Source organism: Pollicipes pollicipes, unplaced genomic scaffold (assembly GCF_011947565.3).
Source record: "Pollicipes pollicipes isolate AB1234 unplaced genomic scaffold, Ppol_2.1 Scaffold_4911;HRSCAF=5802_pilon_pilon_pilon, whole genome shotgun sequence".
In the NCBI taxonomy this organism is placed as follows: Eukaryota; Metazoa; Arthropoda; class Thecostraca; order Pollicipedomorpha; family Pollicipedidae; genus Pollicipes; species Pollicipes pollicipes.
This window is the reverse complement of record NW_023596584.1, coordinates 150,691-170,535: the sequence shown is the minus strand read 5'-3', so window position 1 is coordinate 170,535 and position 19,845 is coordinate 150,691. Positions and strand designations below refer to the sequence as shown.

General features: G+C 59.3%; 1 protein-coding gene across 1 annotated transcript; it reads right to left on the bottom strand.

The window, feature by feature from the left end:
* Positions 1-10,451: 10,451 nt before the first annotated feature.
* LOC119101900 (uncharacterized) lies at positions 10,452-19,575 on the bottom strand. Its single transcript, XM_037225287.1, has 11 exons — positions 19,523-19,575; positions 18,600-18,962; positions 17,199-17,361; positions 15,525-15,594; positions 14,495-14,644; positions 13,284-13,426; positions 12,378-13,020; positions 12,275-12,285; positions 11,509-12,087; positions 11,278-11,477; positions 10,452-10,701 (listed from the first exon to the last, which is right to left on the bottom strand). Exons 1-11 carry the CDS (start codon positions 19,573-19,575, stop codon positions 10,452-10,454), a joined length of 2,625 nt encoding a protein of 874 aa, XP_037081182.1.
* Positions 19,576-19,845: the final 270 nt, after the last annotated feature.

Below are 19,845 nucleotides of genomic sequence, written 5' to 3'. Positions count from 1 at the left end.
TGTCAGGCAGGAGCGAAAAATTCACATAGAATATGGGGAAAAGGAGTGAAAAGGTCCTCATCATAGGGTGCTGCTTTACGCCCAAAGTCGGCAATTCTAACTTTCGGACACTGTTGAAAACACCGTTCAAGACTTACGTGTTAGGGTCTCATTGTTTCTGATGTCGGGAACTAGAGGCGGGCGTCACATCTATATATGTTTATACACACTCCCCGAAGACCGCCCCTTCTCCAAGATAGCTGACAAGTTTTAACACGTTTCCTTTGTTCAACACGACACGACACGTAGGTGGACATGGGAGCGTTGAACCGGTGTGCCGCCTCCGTGTTATAGATAGAAATAAAACACATTGCATTTTTGCTTAAGACATAGGCGGTGTACAAGCAGCGTCATGCTAGTATTTCACCACCAAAACTCACCTACAATATCATGCCTAGGCTTTATTTCGCGGGATCCTGGCTAATGCACGTTTTAGAAACACCCTTTTCAGTGCCTTTAAAAACCAATGAAAATGATGGAAAGACACAACGTAGGGCGTGTTAATGCGCTGGGAATAATTCTATAAATCGACCCGTTTTTGGACTCCGTATCAAATCGGTCAAGTTTTGGACACCGTGTCCACATAATATCGGCATCGTCATCGTCTGGGGACTTAACCATGCACTCAGCTGCTGAGGCTATACGGCGTCGCCTGCCTCTCACCCTGGCAGGAAGGGCGGGTGCCACATCGAACCCCGTGCCTCTGGTTTTCCTGACATGCAGCGGTTAAGGCAGACACGCTAACCCTGCACTATCGTCACCCTTATATGTAATATCGGTATGAATTCGGACAAGATGTTGGACCAAACTAGCCACATCTGACGTAACTGGTGTACATAATCCTCAAACATGCGCTGAGGTAGACGTCCTGACGTGAGCACCTCACAGAAAACGCTGCCCAGCCAGCTCCTCAGATATTCCATCGCGGTGGCCGAATGCCTGGGTGAGCAGCGCTGTTGGTCGATCAGATGGGAGAGTGATCGCTGCCGAACAGGTAGCCGCCAAATTCTCACGAAAACTGATTGCACAAGAGTAAGCGTACATAAGTTGTTCAGTGCATTAGCGAGAAACATTATTCGCATAGAAAAGACCGTAGTAACATCCTTATTCTTCGGAGAAAGACCAAGAAAATGAAGACATAAATGGGTTGATATTTCGGCAACATGTCTTTATCGAAACAAAGCAGATTGTTTCGAAGATTGCTTCTGCTATTGTCTCGATAAATGCATGTTGCCGAAATATCAGCCCACCTATGTCTTCATTTTCCTGGTTTTTCTCTGGGAAATAAGGCTATTAATACTGTCTTATCTATGGGTTGACGCACATATTGGAAAGTCAATAGCTGAAGTGTTACCCGACGACATTGCAGTGTGCGTAGAAAGCCCAGCACTTTAAACACAAAGACCGTGCCTGTTAAGGAGACGTTCAACTCTCATGCCCTTGTTCTTCGCAAGAACACAGCCCCACGACATGTTTTGCGCATTAAAATCGCCAAGGACCAAGAACAGTGATGGCAGTTGGTGAAAGATACACTCCAACGATGAGCCACGTAAGTCGTATGTTGGTGGTAAGTACATGGGACAGACTATCGGCTGTGTAACGCCTAGGTCAACCGTAATGGAGACAGCTTGCAGTTCAGTGCGGATATTAAGTTATTACAACGGATATTAAGGTACAGGAAACGCCAGTATGCATCAAAAGAGCAACACCATAGACTAGCGTGTCCGATCTCACGTCGTTTCTGAACATACTGTAGCGTTGAATGACTTGATCTGCATCAGGAGACAGCCTCATTTCCTGCAAGCCTGGTACCAACAGATTGCGGAAGAAAAGAAGTCCTAGCAGGTCGGTCGCGTTGGCTCTGACATTCAGAGGTTCTATTGCACGTAAACCTGAGCACACGTGGTGGCTGCTGGTCTTCTAGCACAAAAGTGTCAGGGCTTAGCAAACGAGACTCGGCTGCGGTTCTTGGTCCAAACGGCTGATCATGCCGACAAACGGCCTCGGCGGATCCAGAACAAGCCCTGGGCGGGGCCTTCGGGCTTCCACGTCCGTGGAGACACCGGCCACGGTGGGGGCCGTTTGGCGCCACGGCCCTGAGCGGTGGACGGTGTCTTGTTCGCGGAGTTCCCACACCAGCAAAGCTCGGCGGCGGTGTTTGGGGCGGACCCATTGACTCGCCGGGGGAGGCGTGAACGCTGGTGGTGAGGTCGCTGAAAGTGGAGGAGCGCAAAATCCCTGGCGTTCGAAAGGAGCTGCGTGCTTCCCCTAGCGGGTCCTGTGACGGGGGATGATAACCAACCGACGCACTCTTCGCAGTACAAGGGTCGCTCCAGTCTGCTCGGTAGCCGTTGAGAGTGCTAACTCGTCTCCCACCGCCTGCTCTTCAACAGGCTCCATTCGCTGCGAAGGCGTGGTGGCGGAGGCTGCCCGGCTGCCACCGGGCCGCCCCTCGGCGCCTGCAGCGGGCTGCACCGGGGGAGCCCGCAAACCGCGGCCACGTTGCCTCAGGGAAGACCCCTCCGGTCTTCTGGGCAGAGACTGAGAGAACCTCGCTGGGGGACCGACCAGTGGGGTCCCCACTGGCCCAAAGACCTCGGAGGCGAACGAGGCGCCACAACGCGTCATGGTAGCCGCCCGATAGGCGGTCACCTTTCCTCCACGAGCGGAGGTGGCAATGAAGGCCCCCAGGACCAGTGCAGAGGCGATCACGGCGTTGCAATTTCCAACAGACATATTTTTAAAAGCATCAGGGCATGAGACGACAGCACCTGGTAAGCACCGGACGGCGTAACTGTAGGTCTCACTAAGGAGGCCAAGGCACGACGGTACGCTTTTTGTGACGACTTCTCGTGCTCACGTGGAGTGTTTCCACATGAAATTCCTTCTCTGGCTTGATGCTAATGACCCCTTTTCCTCAACAAACTCCCGGCACTTCATAAATGAGACGGCGTGCTCTTCTCCGCAGTGCGAGCACTTCGGATACTCAGCGACGCAGTCGCGGGACTGGTGCTCCGGGGAAGAGTATCTGGTGCAGCGTGGGTCTCTCTGACACCTATTGGCAACGTGACCGAAGTTCTGACATCGAAGGCAGCGGCCCGGATCTGGTATGCAGTGTCTGACTGGAATGGTGTGATAGCCAACTTGGACCTTTGACGGAACGCTGGAGACGTTGAAAGTCGGTAGGATAGCATCTGCGTCAATGACCTGGCCGTTCTGCCTGCTCCTGACGCGCCTGGCAGAGGTCACTCCATGCCTCTTGAGTCCCTCTGCAATACCTTCCTCCGACACTCTTCGCAAATCCCAGCACGTTATCACGCCTTTCGACGAGTTTCTGGTTGGGTGCGGCTTAACGATGATAGTCATGCTGGAGATGCGCTGGCCCCTTACGCGGTGCGTCAGCTCCCTGGCATCTAACACACGCATGGCGTCTGTGTCGTTCAGGTAATGAACCTCGATGGAACCGTCGGGGTGCCTCCGGATCTCCTTCGGACAACAAACTTCGAGAATGCCTGCTCACGCTGAAATAGGTTGAGGCTGAACGACAGTGGCATCGGGGTCCAGTTTCAGGCGCTGAACCGTCAGGTACTGAAGCTGTGGTGCGTCAAACCGGAATGGGACCTGCACAGCGGTGAGATGCTCGGGAGATGGTCACCGAACGTTGGCATTCCCAGCCGGTCTCCAGAGTGGCCAGAGATGTTCATGCGGGATAAGTTGTTGTTAAAGAGTTTGCTGAATAATTACCCATGTGGGTTGTTTGAAGAATACGCCACCGGGGCTCTTCACCCACCTCGGAACCCAGCTGGGGGAAGGTCCGACACTCCCCCGGGAGTTGGTCACGGCCAGAGATACCCCAATGCTCTGCGGGGCGAACGACGTCTCCTACGCAGCCAGGTGTAACCGAGGAGACCCCTCCCCGTCCTGGCGGTGGGTCAGCGCCGTCGCCCCTTGACCCCCTGAGCAGCCGCGAGCAGCCGAGCGACCCAAGCGGAGAACCGCGACGGGCACCCGGCATACAGCGCAAGCAACAAGCTGCTTTACCCGTACAGGGCCGCCCTACGGGCGCCCGTGCTCCCAGATATCCTGGCCAAAGTGGAGTTTTAGGACGCGGTGTGTCTGACCCGCCTGACGCGCCCGTCAGCCACCAGGATCCGACCAACCCGGAGACGCGGACGAAGAGACACGGCGACCCCGATAAAACGAGTATGAGGAGTGGTAAGAAAGCCGAATGCGGGTATGCATGCGATGGAGAGAGGGCGGGCGGGGCAGGGGGCGAGAGCTGACGTATAGGCAGGGTTGCCAGGTCCTGAAATGAACATCTTGCGATGTCCGCCCGTCACCGGAGCTGGGACCGGAGAGGGCGCTAGTCCCTACACCGGTCAGGGTGACGTCACTGTGACCTTGCAGCAAAAAAAGAAAACGGAAATAAACTCGACGAAAGCTGAACGTCCATTGTCAGCAAACGGTGGACACAACGTGCTGCTGAAACCACGTGCTCTGCCTCGTCGCACGCACAAAACGCTGCATCTATTTATGACTTTAGAACAGCGTCGGGCGGTAGAGAATGGTGGGAATAATTTGCGTGGCAAAGCTTATAGGACGTACATCCTTCAGTGATGGAATGTGGTGGTGGTGATGAAATCACCACAATCAATTGTGGTGATGCCCACAAAGCCGCCTTCTCTGTCACTGCTAACGCCAAACTCCTCATACTTATTCTCATTTTATTTTCCGCCTGTTTCCGGCCATTGGCTTGTTTGTTACCGCACCCCCTCAGCCATGTGCCACTCGGCCTCTGCTTAACAACTCCATCATGCATCGGTGGAGATTGTAGAAACGAGGCGATCGCTGCACCCAAATCTCAAAATCTCTCCCGGTGTTTGTGGCGTCGCGAGGTCAGAACGAGCCGTCACCAGCTTCACCGATTTGGCCACTTTCGGCGGCGCATCTCCGTTTCCCATTTCATGCATCACACGCTACAGCTCAATCTTATGAACAGGGCGGTAGTCCTGCATGTGATTTACAGCGGTTGCTGGAGCTATTCCAATCTATTTTATACGGCTGAATTTTCAGGGCTATTCAAACGAGATCAAATGACGTCAATACTGTCTGCAGACCGCCTCTGGCAGGCAGGCATGCTCGACGGCACACGGAGGACGGAGAGCGAGAAAGTGAGGCGATTATGACATAGTCGTTCACGTTAGAGGGACGACATGTAAAACGAGTCAAATGGGTAAGGACGACGAGAAAGGCCGTCCGAGACCATGCAGTCATTATTGGCAGATACCGGTCATTTGTTTCATATAACAGTTGTACGCGCCAGTTTAATGTCAACTTTGCGATTATCCCTGACATAAGCTTGGCTTCCCATGATCTTTGCGAAGGTCGCGGGCATTGGTGATGTCTGTTGTGGTCGATCATATCATCATGTGACCTCTTCTTGACAGATGTCATTCACGACATTTAATTCACCATGGCCTATGACTTGAACACCTATAGTCATTGGTCATCACCGAAGCGTAACCTGATATGAGAAAAACTTACAAGTTGTGGTCAGGTGCGAGATTTTTCGAAGCTCAGGAAGCCAAAACGTCATTTCAATGCACTGACCAGTTCGGGAGACGTCCCACAAAACGGAAGTGACTTGTATCTCCCTCTGCCCAGGCAATGTTTACACAAGAGGCAGCGTCCCGTCTTGGTGCCAGTGTCCCGAACGTTCTCCGCCGCTGAGCGCCACCCACGGACCCGAGCCAGACGAGCGACAATTCACCATCACTGCCCTGGTGTGCTCGGGACGTAGTACTTTACCGCGACGAAGCGCTATTTCGCGGTTGGCCGGCCAGCCCATCGCCAATAATGGCAAGGTGACGTCATAACGTCGGTGCATGACAGCCGCCCAAAAGTGCGGAGTAATATTAGTACACTTATTTAAGGGTTGGTAACAGACATCTGACCGCAATCACCCCTACCCAATGCTATATCGTGATTGGAAGTAATTCGGTTGATCAATACCGAAAGCATACATCTAGATCGTCCCGACGTACCGATTTGTAGATTGTATGAACATTCATGAGACATGTGCACTTCTTCGGCTGCAACATGTACACTTGAGACACGCACACTTCTTTCCTTGTGCCTATGTCAACGACGGACCGCAAGGCAGCAGACGGTTCCCCAGGCAGGGTTTGGTTTGTGCCACTCCACGCTTTTAGAGCCACCCCCGCCCGCTAACCACATGTCCATCCTACCGACCAGTTTACTTTTCCCAAAGTTGAAATGTTTTCCTACATCACAAAAGCTAGCACAGTTGGACAGTTTTACACATGCACACGGGTCTACGCCTTGTTTTGGCATTACCATGCCGTGAAAGACAGCTAGGTATGACAAAAGTGGGCGTCAAAAAACATGCATGGAAGATGGGAAGCAAAAACAGATATCACTTTTTTAGTATTTTAAAGCATTTACTAGGCTTTTCCGAGACCCTTATGCCTTACCGACAGCCATGCCTGCAGGGTGGAGTAAACAGGCACCTTTGAATCAAAAACCGACACCAATATATATATATATATATATATATATATATATATATATGCATAAAAATGGGTGTGGTCACTGCTACACACGGCGTGCATTATCCTTCACCCAAGAATGGCCGTATTTTTCTGAAATATATCAGACCTAGCAGCGCAATCTGTAACTTTTACAGACATCGATGTTCGTTGGTTTGCTTAGCCCGTGAAAGGCTACTGCTGCAGAGCAGCTGCCGGCTGTGGGTTGCTGCAGTCTGCCGGCCCGTTGGCTGCGACCGCTACAGTCTGCCGGTCCGTCGACTGCAACTGCCAGTCTGCCGGTTTGTCGGCCGCGACTGCTGCAGTCTGCCCGTCTGTCGGCTGTGGCTGCTGCAGTCTGCCCGTCTGTCGGCTGTGACTGCTGCAGCCTACCCGTCTGTCAGCTGCAGCTGCTGCAGTCTGCCCGTCTGTCAACTGCAGCTGCTGCAGTCTGCCCGTCCATCGGCTGTGCCTGCTGCAGTCTGCCCGTCTGTCGGCTGTGGCTGCTGCAGTCTGCCGGCGTTTCCAGTTGGCCGTCCCTCGTCGCGCGCTCTGTCCGTCGCCTGTGGGGATCCGGTGGCGGTCGGTCGGCCTGACCGGCGCCCGAGCCTCGCGCCGAGGCCGCAATAAAGTCCGGGACATTCCTCACCTCGGCGGCCACGATAGCATTATCGCGCGCGAGCGGCTCCGGCCGCGGCAGGCCGGTCAGCGGAGCCGCTCAGGAGCACAGCCCTGAGGCACGGAGGAAGGCGGCTCCGGCCGCGGCAGGCCGGTCAGGAGGACCTCCTCAGGAGCTCCGGCCGCGGCACGGAGGAGAGCGGCTCCGGCCGCGGCAGGCCTGTCACGGGAACCGCTTCAGGAGCACAGCCCTGGGGCACGGAGGAGGGCGGCCCCGGCCGCGGTGAGCCTGTCAGCGGGACCGCTTCAGGAGCACAGCCCAGAGGCACGGAGGAGGGCGGCTCCGGCCGCGGCAGGCCGGTCAGGGGAGCCGCTTCAGGAGCACAGCCCTAAGGCACGGAGGAGGGCGGCTCCGGCTGCGGCATGCCGGACAGGGGGACCGCTTCAGGAGCACAGCCCTGAGGATACGAGGACGGCTTCTGGGCCCGCGAGCAGACGTCCTGCTGATGAGAGCTCTCCTACCTGTTAATAAGTCGTGAGCGATATTAATGAGATGGATCGATACCGAAAGGATATGTCTCTGCATGGCTGATATAGCGATATGGAAGATGAATCGAATGTAATGAGACATACCAAGGTCGACCTGCTCCCTTGATTTTATATTCATATATATATATATATATATATATATATATATATATATTCCTGGATATAGTCCTGTGCACATTTCTGCGTATCGGCAATACATTTATTACGTATGACACTGCGATGTCCATAGATCATGATGGATGTCAAAATAAGCTGGGCATATCGGCATCGTCAGTCACATATTGCAAGAACTGATCTCAGTGTGCACGGTGTGTTCATATCAAGCGTGTTTATGGAGAAAACAGATCACAATGTATGGGACAATATGAAAAAGATCCGATATTCCGAACGGGGTCAGTCATTGGTCATTCTGAAAGGTAGTCTACAAGCGGAGCACTCGCTGTTGGCTTGTGCTGGAGACAATGCAGGGCATTGCTTTTCAGCTTTGAAGCCTTTTCCGAAATTCCATATCTCGTTGTCAGTAACAAAAAACAAAGAACAGAGAAATAAAAAAAGAACCATAGAAAGCGTACCTGCAAGACCTCAAAACTGCCAAACGGCAGTATATCTCTGAGGGCCTGCATCAGTTTTCATAGCTTCACGTGAAGAAAGCATCTTAAATCATAATGTTCTCAACTAACTTCCAACAAGGTAAAATGTAACGAAAAGGGTCCAGTGCCGCATTCGCAGACCATACAGTTTACTGTTACAGCGGCACCGGGCTACCGGGTAGAGCTATGACTTGTGCCAGGGCTTCGCCGAACATAACACTCAGGCAGTTCACTTCACGTAGCTAATCCGAACGATAGGACAATCACCGCTTCACTTTTTAGGACGAACAGTAGTCTTAAAATGGACCGTTTTTCAGCCGTAAAACCGCGGAAAGCTGCCCGATCGGACAGACTTGTCGCTGTGGAGCGGAGGCCCGAGGAACCGCGTACCACAGGAAGCCGCGTGTGCATGGCCAGGAGCTGCTCCGAGCGCTCCTGCGGGAGTGAAGTTTGATCCATCGCGCGTTGTCAAAACCGGTTCAGGCTGCCACCGCTAATCATGCACCAGAAAGGTCTGCATGGCTTCGGGCAAAGGCGAACGATCGGATTTGCCACAAACCGTAATCTCGCCGGGGACGGGGTGCGCTTTCTCGTCTAGACCGACGCATGAATGACGAGCACGGAAAGCTCGCGCCCAGCGCCAACCCTGCGACATCCACCAGCCGGACCGCTGCCCGCCTGCCCCGAGGCTAGGCTGGCACACCTCCACTCAGTCCACACGGCCCGGCAAACGCGACATCCGTTGATGCAAATGGTTTTATTCAAGTGTGGCGCGCCACCTCGCCCCAACAGGGAGCACGACCGCCCCTTTGGCACCCGGTGCCGACCCGCCCCGTATTGCACGCGTCTCTCGGCTAACAGACAGCTCTACAACAAGCGCGTCACGCGCCTACGGCGCCCCGGGTCGGCTATGTACAGGCGGGTGGGCCTCGCCGGCGGCGACCCGGCTGCGGGGCCGGCCGAGCGCCCCGCCCTTCGGCCCCGCGAGCCCGACGGGCGCGGGCGCGCGGCCACCGACGGGCCGGGTCGGGCCGGCCGGCCGGCCGCGGCGCCTCACACCGCAGCTGAGCCGCTGGCCGGCTCAGGCGGCGCGTCCGCACACCGACAGCGCTGCGGCCGCCCGGCGCGCGCCGGAGACAGGGCCCCGGCCCCCGCGGCGACGGCGCGGCCCGCGGAGCCGGACGCCGAGATCAAAACACTATTGCTGTCGAAGCCTTACAGCCTACGGAGCTCGTTAGGCGGTCGGGCGACACGGGGAACAGACGGAGCCGCCCGCGGGTATGGCACGGGGCCTGGCCCTGCCGACGGTGGCGGCGGCGGCGCCCGCGGCGCCGGCAGCGCCTGATATCAGCTGGACCCGCCACTGGCGACCGAGTGGCCGGCGAACGCCCGGCAAGCGCCGGACAATGAAAAATATAAACGCTCAGACAGGCGCCAAACCATATGACAAGCATGGCACGCTCGGACTGAAAACAGCCATAATGTACAAAGGTACAAAACAACAATGTGGGTGAATGTGAAAGAATAACAGCGAATGCGGTCACCGAAAAACTTCGCGTACCGCGCAGTGCGGCCCGCCGCAATGCTATTAATGGGGGTAAGCGCCGGGCGGCAATGCACGGTCAAACTCACAGATGGACATACCTGCTGACAAGAGCGAATAGAATGGGCACAAAAGAGAGCACATGCGATGTGATATATACCCTGTGATTGCGAGTTCAATCAAACTAGAGACGACTAGGCCATGATTCGTTGCCTGACGTGTATGTGAGCGGGTCAGAGCAAATGCGCACGGTGTTTGTACACAAAACTAGTGACAATAATGTAAAACCGGTGCTTTCAACACGAGCGTAAAGCACGACTAAAAACCTGAATGTAGGTCCCTATTGAAATAGGTGATCACACAACAACTAAACGCGACTATCACCATTGACTAGAAACGAACAGTTACCGGAAGGAAATCGATTTGTTCATCATTGACTAGATTCACAACACACATTTCCCCGCCAGCCTGGGCGCATGGGGCGCCGCTGCCAGCGCCCCTGGCGGCCGCAGCTGGAAGCTCGAGCGGCGCGGTGCCGCACAGTGGCCGCCGCCGGCACCGGCACTAGAAGCCGCCGAAGCGCATGTCCATATGCTCCTGTTTCAAGCGTTCCAGCACGGCCTGCTGCGTGTAGCCCTGGTGGTAGGCCGGCGCCCCGTACGGCGACGGGTAGGCGAAGCGGGGCGTCGGCACGTGGAAGCCGGCCGCCGCCGCCGAGTACGGGAAGCCGGGAGCAGCCGAGCCGTAGGCGGCCGGCGAGCCGTAGGCGCCGTACGGGTACATGCCGCCCGCCATGTTGCCCACCGCCGAGAAGCTGCCCATGCCGGCGCCCGGCACGGCGGCGCCGCTGTACGGCGGCGCGGTGAGGCTGGACACGGAGAAGAGGCCGGCGTCGCCGCTGGCGCTGACCGCCGCCGGCTGCGAGGGCGACGACACACTGCTGCTCGCCAGCGACATGACGGAGAAGTTTGTACTGGGGTAGCTGCCGGCCGCTGCCGCCGCCGCCGGGTACGCCTGCTGCTGCTGCGCGCCGTAGCCGCCGTACGTTGCGCCGTAGCCGGCGGCGGCGTACTGGCCGCCCGGACTGGAGTAGGCCGAGCCGGGCCGACCCGGCTGCGGACTGTACGGGTCGGCGAGCGGCGGCGCGGCCGGCGGCGGCGGCGGCGGCGGCGGCGGCGGCGCGGCCGCGTGCTCGGGCGTCGGCCGCAGCGGCGCCGGGTGCGCCGGGTGTGCGGCGCCCGCCAGCAGGCCGTCGGCGCTGTTCAAGCTTGGGATCTGATCCACCAGCGACTCGAGGTCCGACAGTGACTTGGTGGCCAGGTCGGCCTTGACGGCCGCCTGCGCCGCCGCCGCCGCCGCCGCCGCGTACTCGCCCCCGCCCGCCGCCTGCTGCTGCTGCTGCTGCTGCGAGAAGTCGAGGGGCCCCGCCTGCGCCCCGCCGGCCGAGCCGTACGCGTAGTGCGCGGGCGACGCCTGCGCGCCGCTAGCGGCCGGGAACGGCGTGGCCGGCGCGTCGGCCGGCGTGCTCGGGCCGGAGAAGCTTGGCTGGCTGGCCGAGGAGGCGGTCAGCTCTGCCGGCTCTTCCTTGGCCTGGCGGCAGCAGCGCGCCGGGCTCCGTCGCCTCCGGCGCCAGCATCGAAGCGGGCGCCTCGAAGTCGGGCTGGTCGAGCGAGGGAGAGCTGGGCGGCGGCGTGAGGCCGAGGCTCGGCTCGTCCGAACCCGCCTCGGTCGTCAGCGAGCCCTTCTTGACGGCCGGCGAGCCCGGGTTGGCCGCGCTCAGCACACCTGGACTCTGCCGGTAGCCGGAGCCAGCCGATGGCGACCTGCCGTACTGCGCGGCCGGCGACATCGTGTACCCGCCGCCCGGTGACTGGCTGTACTGCCCGCTCGGCGACTGGTTATACTGCCCGCTCGGCGACTGGTTGTACTGGCCACTCGGGGACTGGTTGTACTGCCCAGTTGGTGAATGATTGTACTGCCCTGTCGGTGACTGGTTGTACTGGCCCGTCGGTGACTGGTTGTACTGGCCCGTCGGTGACTGGTTGTATTGCCCGGCCGGCGAGTGGTTATACTGCGCGGCCGGCGACTGGCTGTACTGGGCGGCCGGTGACTGACTGTAGGCACCGGACGCTGCCGGACTCTGGCCGTACTGGCTGCCGGGCGAGTGGCCGTAGTGGCTGCCGGCCGCCGCCGGCCCGTACTGCGGGTGGGCGTAGTGGTGGCCGGGACCGGGACCAGGACCGGGACCAGGACCAGGACCGGGACCGGGACCAGGACCGGGACCAGGACCGGGACCAGGACCAGGACCAGGACCGGGACCAGGACCAGGGCCGGAACCGGGGCCGGGACCGGGACCACCGCCCAGCGCCGGCGGGTACGCCCCTGACGGCGACTGCGACTGCGGCGGCGGCCGTCCGTAGGGCGGGTACATGGTCGCCGGCTCCGGCTGATAGTGGCCGCCGCCGGCACCGGCGCCACCGCTGTCGTCCGGCCGGCCGGCGTGCGGCTGCAGGTAGGCCGGCGGCTGCGGCTGCGGCGCCATCTGGTGCAGACCGTACGGCGGCGAGAACGAGCCGTGTCGGAAGCCGGTCGGGTAGCCGGCCGACGTCAGCCCGTTCATGCCGAGCCCGCTGAGCGCCGGGTTCAGCGACTCGCCCCTGGTCAGCTCGTACATGGACGGCAGCGCGCCGTTGGCCGGCGGCGGCGGCGCGGCCGGCTCCGACTCTAGTTTGGCTTTCTTGGGGCGGCCGCGCTTCTTCTGGCCGTCGGCGGCGGCGGGCGGCGCGCGCCGCGGCTTGGCCGTCACCGGCAGCGGCACGCCGTTTTCGTCTAGCCGGATCTTGCGCGGCCGGCCGCGCTTCTTCTTGATGGGCACGGTGAGGCCCTCGGCGGCCGGCTCGCCGGGCGGCGGCGGCGCCGGCGGCGGCCCGTCGCCGGCCGCCGGCGCCGTCTTCTCTCGCCGCGCCAGGTGCGGCTTCGGCGGCTCGAACGTGATCTCCGAGTCGTCGAGCTCGGCGATCTCACCGTTCAGGTGGTCGCGGAACTTCTTGAGCGCCGAGTAGAAGGGCACCTTGTCGAGCGCGCGCGGCAGCTGGGCACAGCGGGCGCTCGACGACGGCATCACCCAGATGTTCTGCCGGCACAGAGCGTCGTCAGGCTAGCTGGAGGCTGCACGGGCTAGCTGCTACGGCAAACGGCCCAAAAACGCACCGCACCGTCTCTAGGTCATATCACCGTACGTAGAGCGTGTCGCAGTCACTGTTCACAGCTTGAAGCCAAAACAATGAACGTTACGGGGTACGCGATATGAAACGAATGTATGGGAATCAGCCGCGATGCAACAAACTAGAAGAACCAGCTGTGGGCGACCACAGGACAAACGCTACTCAGACATACCGTTTGAGTTCCCTCGATCTTCTCAGGCTGCTTTCCAAACAAGAATTCCTTCTTCCCGGAGAATATCTCGAAGATGCCCTTGCCATTAAATACGGCTATCTTGGGCTGAAACACTTGAAGCTTCTGGAGTAATACTTTTCCGCCTGAAACGAGACACTACATATAGTCAAAGGAACTGAGCCGACAACAAAACTTCCTAATTTCCTTTTCCATGAACAAAAATACTCGTACTCAGAAGAGGTTTTCAACTTTCAGCAGCAAATCACGAACAGCTGGGGTGTTTCCACTTCTGCGCCTTGCCTCTGGACATGACGCTATGAACTGACGCTGAGTTTCATGCCTGTTTGGAATAACATCAACGTGAAATCGCTATGCAGCCGCAGATGGCATAGTGCATGTCTCACTTATACGCCTTGTATGGGCCATGATCGCCGGGTCCGAGACAGAGAGATCAGAAACGAAATCTAAGGTTATAAACAACAGTCTAGTGCTGGGGCGAAACGCTGACTGCATAATTTTGACTCGAGATTAAGTACGATTCTTTCGCTTGTTACATATGGTTGGTGCTGCAGGGCGCGCCCCAATATTATTGGTTAGGTCACCAGGTCCTGAGGTTTACTCGAGTTTGCTTTTGACGTACGCCCCAAAGGTGGCAAATTCCTTTTCGAGACCAAAACTTTGCAGAATCATCGCAGCGTAAACAAAATCCTATGGCCAAAAGAAAGAGACCACACAAACGGAAAGTGACCACAACTTTGAAAATAGTGCAATGGCAGTCGGTATATTTTAGGGAAAAGGGTGCCTACGCAGCCAGCGACGAGCTACCAGTCTGTAGTCAAATGCGTTCTAAAACAACTAACCATCTCTACATGCAACATATCTAGACTGTCAGCATGCTTTCACCGTGCCTTAGGAAATCTGCGACTCTGTAACAATATGATAAGCTTGAAAAAAAAAATTGAACACAAGGTTCGGCAGAAGCCTGGAGCCTAGCGTAACTCAACTTCACACCGCCTCTATCCAGGGCCAAATCTCCGACGAACGCATCATCACATCAAATAACGGCCGATCTACCGATACCAAACGAAAGCACATTTCTAAAACTGCGGCGAAAGGATGCGCACAACGCCGACGGCCCCCAGCCCTCGCCAGCCGACCGCCTCGGCCGCCAGCCGTGCTAGCCCCGGACGGCGACGCCAATGGACACGCACCCTCCTTGATCTCGCGCCGCGTCAGGTCCTGGCTGCCCTTGGTGGTGCGCGACACCATGTTGGTGAAGCCGATCTTGAGCTCGATCAGCCGGAAGTCGTCCTCGGCGCCGAGCGGCTCCGGAATCAGGCCCGCCAGGTACACACACTTCCCTACGGAGGACGGCGGGCGACGGTCAGGGTCCGCTCAGCACACACCTCCCCACCTCCCGCCTCCGGGAGGTCGGAGGCGGGCTCGGCCGGAGGCAAGCCGACGCCAACAAGACGACATGGGACCGGGACACTAGTGCTGGATGAGTACGGATTATCACACTTAAAGGAAGACAAAACACCAGGTCTTGGGGCCCGCCGGCGTTCGGAGGACATGGCAGCCATCGCAGCGACATAACCCGTGAGAGTCATCTGTTATGACATGCGCGATGAAAACTACGTCAGCCAACGGACTGGGATAGAGTGAAGTTGAAGTGAAGTACAGTGAGTTGGGGCCTTACGGCGCACTCAGCTGCTGACGCTAAATGGCGTCACCTGCCCTCTCACCCTGGCAGGAAGGGCGGGCACCACGGGGAATCCGGCCCCGCACCTCTGGTTTCCCAGGCGTGCAGCGGTTAACGCAGACGCGTTAACCACTACACTATCGGCACCCTAATAGAACAATGAGATCAATGCTGAGCCGAAGGCGGAGTGGTGGGAAGTGAGGAGTGCCTTGGTGCAGGAGGGAGCACAGTGCTCAGATTGGGGACCTGATAAAGCAGTGATCTAGCCGCGCGTCTGGGAAAACAGAGGTGCGGGGTGCGATTCCTCGCGGTGCCCGCCCTTTCTGCCTGGGTGAGAGGCAGGCGACAGCACATAGCCTCATCAGCAGAGTGCGTCGTACAGCTCCAATAGCACCGGTCAGATTGGGGCTGATGCCGGCGGCGGGACTCGGCTAGTCGATGGAGTTCCGCCGCCCGGTTCCCGGAGCCCCGTCGGGCAAGCACAGGGCCGGGGCCGGGGCCGGGGCCGGGGCCGGGGCCGGGCGCAGCGGCACACTCACAGAAGTGGTTGCCGGGGCCGGCGTAGTGGTGACCCTTGAAGGCGGCGAACAGGCCCGGGTTGATGCCGATCTGCGGGCGGAGGCAATCTGTTGGCGCGCCATAGAGAGGCACGAACCCAGCACCCGACCACCGCGTGTGACCTGATGACATGCGGGGGACGACACTCTCGTGGCTGGCGAGCCTCGCGCCACCAGACCCTACCCGGATGTCTGCTCCGGGATTTGCCAGAATGTCTGACCTCACGCTCGAATAGTCAGGGGACATTTCACTTTACCATTTCACAGCCGAATTAAGTCATTGCGTCAGCTAATATAAGTCCTCGTTCTTTCATGAGATGATTAACCATTTAGGTTTCGTTAACTGTGGAGGTGGGATCATTTAGCGCCCGTTCAACATTCCTAGAAATCCGGGCTCACATGCGTTTTCACTCACGTGGCCGTAACGAGCATGGTCGTAATGTCCTACTCGTTCGTTCTCTGCACAGCACAAGCGAAATTCGGCCTTTTACGTCATCAATGGGTCACCTGCTGATCAAGCCATACAATCAACAGAAAGGAACAAATAACACAAGCCTGTAAAGCAAAGAAGAAGTGGGAAGTGAGGGATGATTTCCAAACAAACCGGTATTTCAAGGCATAATGAAATGAAATGCTTGTAGCCATCAGTGACTCCGCTTATGACGCAACGGTGTTGGCGAGCACTAAACGTAAAAGCCCGCCGGGCCGTGATGCCGGCGCGGCGGGCACGGCGGCCGTCGGCCCGGCCGCTCGATGGCAATCGATCCTCATCTCAGCGCGGCCGCCGCGCGACCCAACGCAGCCTCCGCCTCCGCACGCTAGATGGCTCTGCGCGCGCCCGTCACGGCCAGACGAGCAGCGGCGGGGCAGGGCAGGGGGAGGGCTGCTATCAGCGGCTGCCTATTGTCCGCCGTCAGCGGCGGCGGCAGCGGCCGTGGTCCGACCCAGACAGCCCCAGACGGCAGGACGTCCCGGCTCTGCGGCCGCAGACGCCCGGATGTCCCGGCTCCGACAGCCGCAGACGCCCGGATGTCCCGACCCAGAAGCCGCAAACGTCAGGATGTCCCGGCTCTGCCGCCGCGGAAGTTGGGACTGTCTCGATCCCAGTGCGGCAATCCCCAGTGCCCAGAACGTCCGCGGCTGCTGGGGACGACGCCGTGGCAGCAGCAGCAGCTCAAGCCGCCGATCAGAGGGTCTCACAGCTGCCGCTAGCTGCGCCGCCGCCGCGTCCACCGCCGTGCTGCCGTGACGCCCGCAGCTGGGCAATGCCCGCTCACGTGGGGGCGCGACGAAACCATCCCCGCACCCCATAAGAAGGATCTCATTTCCAGGACTCGGAACTGGCAACGCTGCTGCCGGGGCCCACGCGGCCAGGTTCATCCAGCCATCGCATTACGCTTCTCCGTACGCATCCTACTCTATTTGTGAACAATCGCACGGATATCCCTGACAGCTCGCACCGGGATATGCTACAGAATGAGACCTTACCGCCCTGGCGACCTTCCCCGCCCCACCACCATCATCACCACCACCACCAGAATTTAGGAGTAGCCTGGCCGTCCACAGCGCGCCGGAAGCCCAGCCGGCCGCGCGCAGACTGACGCCGGCGGCACGGGGTGTCCAGAGCGAAGCGACCCCGCCACAAGCGCCACTCACGAAGACGATGTCGAGTCCAGGCGCCAGGTGGTCGGGCAGCGTCAGCTTGGAGAGCTCCTCCTCCGACAGGCCGTTGAAGCGGTCGTGCTTCTTGCGCGGCTTGCTCGGGTCCGTGTTGCGCACGGGTGTCTTATACTTGGGCACCTCCATGCCGGCGGCCGCCCTGGACGGAGATGCGGTGGTAGGGTCAGGCAGCTGGTACGGCCGCTGTGCGGGGCGGTGGGCCGGCGGGAGGGAAACGCACGGGGACGGCTGCTGCTATCAGGATCGGACAGGCGGGACCGCCAGGGTCGGCACACACGCGAGACACAGGCGACCTGAGGCTGTCGGCGCTGTCCACTTCCCGGAGACAGCGACCGAGCAGCAACGGAACCATCCACCCGCGGACGTGGGCGTGTGAAGAAGAACGCCTGCGTTAAATGATACCAGGTAGGCCACAGCCGACCTTCAAGAAATCGTTAATGACGATGGCGCGCCGTCCTCCCACTTCCCCTCCCCCCTCCCCCCGGCAAAGGCAGCTTCAGCATACGAAATCAATGGCCGCCCGGAGGAGAAAAAAACGTGAGAGGCGGGAGTCGCTCTCAAACGCCCGCCCCGCCATCTCTCCACTCCACCGCCCTCGGCCGGCTACTCAGAATCGACTGGGCGGAACCACTGGAGCGGTGCGCGACGGGGTCGGCATTCTTGTGCTCAGTGTGCTTGAAAGGCGCACTTCTTACTTGGAAAAACACGAAATAGCCGGATACTTTTCGGTCAGCGGCGGGACCGACCTGCGGTGTGATGTGCGTTTCACAGGCACAGGGAATAATCCAAGACATAACAATTCTGGCACATGGACGTGACAGTTCTGACGCAAGGACGTGACAGTTCTGGCATACGCACTATACAATGGGATTTAGGGACACAATAAGAGGAGCCGCGACTTTGGCGTCGTCTCCCGTGAAGCAAATTTCGACCCCGACAGGCGCCGCTCTAGCGGCTTCACCCGCGTATTCTCAGGAGCCGGCCGGGCGCGGTGGAATGGAGAGATGACGGGGGCGGGAGAGTGTAGCGATGACGGGGCGGGGGCGCGGAGAGATGACATGGGCGGGGGCGGGGGCGGGGGCGGGGGCGGGGGCGGGGGCGGGGGGGGAGGAGGGGGTATAACGGGGGGGGGGGGGAGATGACGGGGGCAGGGTCCCGGGGGAGATGACGGGGGCAGCAAAGTGGGGAGATGTCAGGAGCGGGGGGCACGGGTGGGGGCGGGGGCGTGGAGAGATGGCGAGAGCGGAGGCGGGGGCGGGGGCCTGGGGAGATGACGGGGGCGTGAGAGAGCCGGAGCCACTCTGCTCGCCGGAGGCGGCGCGCACTCTCACGCCTGCCGTCGGCCGTTATTGATCGACGCCGCACGGCTCCGCTTACATGGCCTCCAGCAGCTTTTTCGGCTTGCGGCCGCGTTTTTTAGGGAAGTGGAAGGGCAGCAGCGGCGGCGACGACGGCTGCGGCGGCGGCGGCGGCGGCTGCCCAGGAGGCTTGCCCGCCGGCTCGCTGAAGTCGTCCGTGAAGCTGTACGGATCCTCGTGCAGCGCCCGCTCCGCCGGCCGGTACGGCCCGGCCGACCCGCCGTAGCCGGACGGCGGGCCGTAGCCGTCTAGCACGCCGCCGCCGCCGCCGCCGAACGCCTGCCTGAAGTCGGACTGGTAGTAGTTGGCGGCGGCCGACTCGGTCGCATCCTCGTCCAGCTCGGTTTGGTGTTCCGACGGGGTCGGCACACCCGGCTGCGGCCTGCGGCAGCAAACGCCTCGGTCAGACGGGCCCACACGGACCGAGCAGCAGACGACCCGGTCAGACGGGCCGAGCGGGTCAGACAGACTGGGCAGCAGACAGCCCGGTCAGACGGGCCCAACACGAACCTGGGCAGCAGACACCGGACCAGCACGGCCCCACAGGACCGGGCAGCAGACGACCCGGTCAGACGGGCCGAGCGGGTCAGACAGACTGGGCAGGCAGACAGCCCGGTCAGGACGGGCCCACACGGAACGTGCAGCAGACACCGGACCAGACGGCCCACACGGGACCGTGCCAGCAGCCGACCCGGTCAGACGGGCCGCCGAGTGGTCAGATAGACTGGGCAGGCGGACACGGATCAGATGGGCCCACAGGACTGGGCAGCAGACCGCCCGCGTCAGAGGCCGAGTGGGTCGACAGATGTGCAAGCAGAAACCCCGGTCAGGCAGGCCACAGGACCGGGCAGCAGACGGCCCCACCACGGGCCAAACACTGAATCCGGACAGCAGACGCCGAAGGCGCGCAACCACGCAAGACATACCATACCGCACACGCACAGCGTGACACAGCAGGGACGGGGCCCGACCGGACTCTCCAGGTTTGGCTGCATACCGCAGTATGGATCGGAATGTTTTGGATCATTTTTTTGGCATCGGTTTAACTACCAAAGCGACTGTCAGCACAAGTGTGAACTGTTACCAGTGTTGTTCGCGCAATAACCCCTCGCGGCCTTTTATAGATAATTTTATAATTTAAGAGATTTATCGATTTAGATATAATTTATAGAATTAAAACACCCGTACGGACACTACCGGCTCCGCAACTCCACCTTTATTGGAATGACTACGACAGCTCTATCACGACGCATGCAACGTACCTG

Excerpts from the sequence above, each read along its gene's own strand:
- LOC119101900 (XM_037225287.1), bottom strand. The coding sequence starts at position 19,575 with ATGCAGCCAAACCTGGAGAGTCCGGTCGGGCCCCGTCCCTGCTGTGTC. Across the intron at positions 11,478-11,508 it reads CTTCGATGCTGGCGCCGGAG|GCCAAGGAAGAGCCGGCAGA; the intron begins GCGACGGAGCCC and ends TGCTGCCGCCAG. Across the intron at positions 10,702-11,277 it reads TCGCAGCAGCAGCAGCAGCA|CTTCTCGGCGGTGGGCAACA; the intron begins GCAGGCGGCGGG and ends CGGCATGGGCAG.